At 42.6% G+C, this 4,143-nt stretch overlaps 1 protein-coding gene across 1 annotated transcript; it reads right to left on the bottom strand.

Moving 5' to 3' along the window:
* Positions 1 to 533: 533 nt before the first annotated feature.
* On the bottom strand, positions 534 to 3,908 carry LOC112096248 (extensin-like). The gene is made up of 2 exons (XM_024179606.1): positions 1,852 to 3,908; positions 534 to 1,177 (listed from the first exon to the last, which is right to left on the bottom strand). The coding sequence occupies exons 1-2, from the start codon at positions 3,692 to 3,694 to the stop codon at positions 1,155 to 1,157; spliced, it is 1,866 nt and encodes a 621-aa protein (XP_024035374.1). The 5' UTR covers positions 3,695 to 3,908; the 3' UTR covers positions 534 to 1,154.
* Positions 3,909 to 4,143: the final 235 nt, after the last annotated feature.

Below are 4,143 nucleotides of genomic sequence, written 5' to 3' on the forward strand. Positions count from 1 at the left end.
CACCGTTGATATGTCATTTCGAGCATCTCTTAGGTGGTACATGTGAGAGTCACTTGAGCAGCCTCGCCTGAGGTTGTTAATTCTGTTATCCACATGTCAGCTAGCTGTAGATTCTGGGTTTATGATTCTTGTTATGGATGCAAGTTAAAAGGCTGGGTGATAGGGCATTTAGGCATTCAGTTAGAGAGCGAGTTAGGGAGAGAATGGAGAGAGAATTGCTTCTATACAATTCTCTATAATCTCTTGTATTGCTTTGTAAAAACAGTCTCCATTGTTAATCAATAAAAGCCAGCTAAAAAGCTTCTTCGGTGGGTGTAGGTTGTGTCATTGAGGACAACTGAACCACGTAAATCTCTTTCTATTTTTCTTGTTTGATTCTGAATCTTTTTGGCGGATTTGCTATTAACTCTTGTTTGGTGTTCTTGGAGTTTTTTTTTTTTTTTTATTTGAAACCACCAAAAAGGTGGGGGGTTAGGCTGGACCCCTACCTATCATATAAATTCGATAAAAATAAAATATATCTAGAGGGGAACATAAACAAAAACCTCCAAGCTAAAGAATGATATAAAAAACAATCTAAGGCAAAGCCTAGCAAATGGAAATATAATAAATGGATAATGCATTCGGCTATAGTATTTCTTACAATACTTAAGGCCTGTGATTAGTTTGATGCCCTTCCTTGATTGTTGGCCATCAACACTAAAATCTAGATTGGGTTCAAGCCGTCCAATATCCTCAAGAGCCAATAACAAACATCTACCATCCACTAGATCATTAGAACTAAAATCCTCATCATTATGAAAATTATAGCTCACAATATGACCTAAATCTGTGTGGGGATCATTACTAATTTTCTCGCCACGCTGAATGAGTATCTCCGTAGAGTTGGAATTGAAACCAACAACCCCTGGGCGAATATCATCCATCATATTTCGAAAGAATGCAGTACTTGTAGATGCCCTCTGTGCCGAAACATCTGAGACAGAAGGAGGAGGGATAGCATCCTCAGTGCACTCCTCTGTACCAATTAAAGCGGCATAATCCCTTAAGTCGCAATCGTCTTGAACTCAAGGCTCGAAAATCGAATTCTGAACCCCCAATGCCTGAGCAAGAAGGGCAATACCAGTAACAGGTGGGGAAGTCGAGCCAGAAATCTAACCATGATCAACAGGAGCCTGTGAAGATTCTTAAAAGCTGATAACAAAAGCTTCGCAGAATACTCCTTTAAAGATCTTGGATTAGAGTCAACAAGATGCCTCACAAACCGATTAGAAAGCTAATGAAATCATGTTCTATTAACTAAGACTAAGAAAGTGTTTTGGAAACAAACAAAGAATTGAATCGATAACAAGAAATCACAAAACACAGCTAGCTAACGTGGTTCAGTCAATTTGTATTGACTTACATCCACGGGGGAACAAACTCATCAGCTTTATTGATAATACTCAAGTCTTGGTTACAAAGATTACCAAGCACTTAATAAGAACAAGGAAGCTCCTAGTCCTCAAGCTTTCTTTCTCTCGTTACAGTGCTCTCAGTCTCTCAAGTTCTCTCTCTGTTTCCAGCTGCGTATAACAGCTTATAAACCACTTCAGAGGCATTTCCAGAAACACACGTGAGGGTCATGTGCAATAACGGCTTCTTTAACAACCTTTTGTTTGCACGTGTTCTGCTTGTGCTTTATTAACTCTAAAACGGCAAGACTTCATGTCGTTGTAACAAGCAACTCATTTACTTATTTAAACGCAGTCTTTGTGCGTCGTTTTGATGAAGTTATCGTGCATAACAAAACGCAAGTCAACACTGCCGTTTCATCCTCTTTGATTTGATTCACTGAATACACAACAGCATGGACGCAACCTTTTGTGGCTTGAGTTTCTCCACAAGTCTGTTGGGGCTTCCGAAGCCCAGGGTTAGCGAGGAAGCACTCTTCAGTGGAATAGCCATGGTGCTTGCATGAGGCACAATAGGCAGGAATTTGCTCGAAAATGACCTCTTGCCAGAAACCAGAATCGCCCGCTCCAATCCAGATCCGAGGAACTGGAGGTCGGGAGACATCGTACTCAATCAGGACTCGTGCCACCGATGGCCTGATAACAGCAGTGGTAGCATGATCTACCCTTAAAGGTTTACCAATAGCACTAGCAATAGAGATTCGAGCTGATTTGCACTGAATATAGTGTATTGGTAAAAATGGGAAGGATACCCAAACTGGAACAATCGGAGACTCCTCATAACACCGAAAATTAGTGGTCCATTTAAATATGCGCATTGTGCAACCACTAATGCACCAGAATTGTCTTATCCAAATGCGGGAATAATCTTCCTTAAGCTCGAGATTAATCAAGATATGTTTCGGATCGAGTAATAGGACCTGAGCATTTCCTTTCAAGCCCAATGATGTAAAAAATTGACGAATAATTGGCATTTTAGGTCGGCCGAAAGAAAACTTACCTACAAGTGAGAGTTTGTAGGGTGCCGCCATGGATTGCACTTCTAATTTAGAAAACAGCACTGCTGGTTCTCCGTGGTAGACAGTAGTTGGCTTGATGGGGATGTCCGAGGGGGTTAATCCCGGCAAAGAATCCAAGGATTTCGGATATTGTGTTGAAGCATTGTTATTCCAAACTGTTGTCGATTTTGTGATATTGGCATATGATGGCTTCGGAAGGGGTTGAGAGGCGTTTTGGGCTGTTTGGTCATTATGGGGAGTATTCTGAATTTGAGTGGGGGGCATTTGTGCATGGGCGGTGGAAGCCGAATGGGCTTGAGGTGAGGGTGTAATGTGTGTGCTATAGTCACATGGATTTGTGGTATGAGTTGGGATTTGTGAAAGTGTTTCATGCGTGCCTGTTGTGGGTGCCACAGCATGTGCTAGAAAGTTGGTTGTATGTGTGGGAAAAAGGGAAATGGGCGGCAGCCCATCATGAGATGCCGAAAGTGGCTCATTTGTTGCCAAACTATTTTGTTGGCTGCAGCATGTGTGGGGAGCACACTTAATTTGACTTGGTTGCCACCAATCATGCGTTGCATGATTGGTGACAGCTTGGAATGACTTTGTATGGTCAGCAGTGGCGGGCTGGTTGGTGATGGCGGACTGGCTGGCAGCAGTTTGCGGCTGACAACGGCTGCTTTGGGTTGCTGCCTGGGCTACGTGATCGAGTTGTGTTAACCGGGGTGAGCTTGGATGGTTGGGAATAGTGACAGTGGCTGAGTTGGTGGTTTGTGGTGGTCGTTGCGTTGACATTGGTGGCTTATACAGCGGCAACGGTATATGCAGCGGCGGTGGTCGGCTGTTTGTGGTTGGCAATGGCTGTTGTTGATGATTAGATTCATTTGATGGCTGAGAAATAGGATTTGGTGGTTTGTTCAAAGATGATGGTGTCGGCAATGATGGGTATTCATCATGATCGGCTAAATCGGTGTTGGGTGTATGATTTCGCCTATTCTTGTTTCTTCTTCTCCGTTGAGAATGATTGGATGCTTCAATGACCATTGGACGAGGTGGTGCACAACCAGGGTTATAGCCACTAGCTAAAAGGTAGCGGAAGTAATCTTTTTGTAATTTTCGGTTTGAATGTGGTTGTCGGTTTTGTGCTGGCTGGCTGGTGCAGGACGGTGGACCGGTGGCATGGGGTGGCTCTGCAGGCTCCGGTGGTGGGGGGCTGCCACCACCGGTAGTCGGATTGACCATGGACAGCCGGTGGAAGCCCAACCAAGCCTAGTAGTTATCACTTTTTTATTAACCAAAATTTAAACTTGCAGATGGAGCATTCTTATTTCTTTCTCTTGCTAGTGATTATATTGCTTGAGAAAAAAATGAGATCCTTGTAGAAATGCTTGTGGTTGAAGAGCTTCACAGAGACGCTGTCTTCAGTACTGCCCCGAAACTGATTATATTCAATCAGGATCTGTCCAATTCTTGGAGTTCTAGTTTAAGCTTTTCAATTTTCAATCTCGCGAGTGTGCATCTTGGATTTATTTTGATTCAAGATCCTGGGCAGTGATTGATCTTGTGTGGCAGAAGGAGCAGATCAATTCACTACAAAAGTGAAACTGGAGATAATATTAATAATGAATATTTCAATATTTAATTAGCTCTTATTAACAAACAAAACATATCATATTGCTTTATAATTCTGC

The sequence above is a fragment of the Citrus clementina genome, unplaced genomic scaffold, assembly GCF_000493195.1.
Source record: "Citrus clementina cultivar Clemenules unplaced genomic scaffold, Citrus_clementina_v1.0 scaffold_8, whole genome shotgun sequence".
NCBI classification, from domain to species: Eukaryota; Viridiplantae; Streptophyta; class Magnoliopsida; order Sapindales; family Rutaceae; genus Citrus; species Citrus x clementina.

What these genes read in the sequence shown, in the direction of transcription:
- LOC112096248 (XM_024179606.1), bottom strand. Translation starts at nt 3,694, where the DNA reads ATGGTCAATCCGACTACCGGTGGTGGCAGCCCCCCACCACCGGAGCCT. An exon ending in AGCCACAAAAGGTTGCGTCC is followed by an intron (nt 1,178 to 1,851) that starts ATGCTGTTGTGT and finishes AAGAATCTTCAC; the next exon opens with AGGCTCCTGTTGATCATGGT.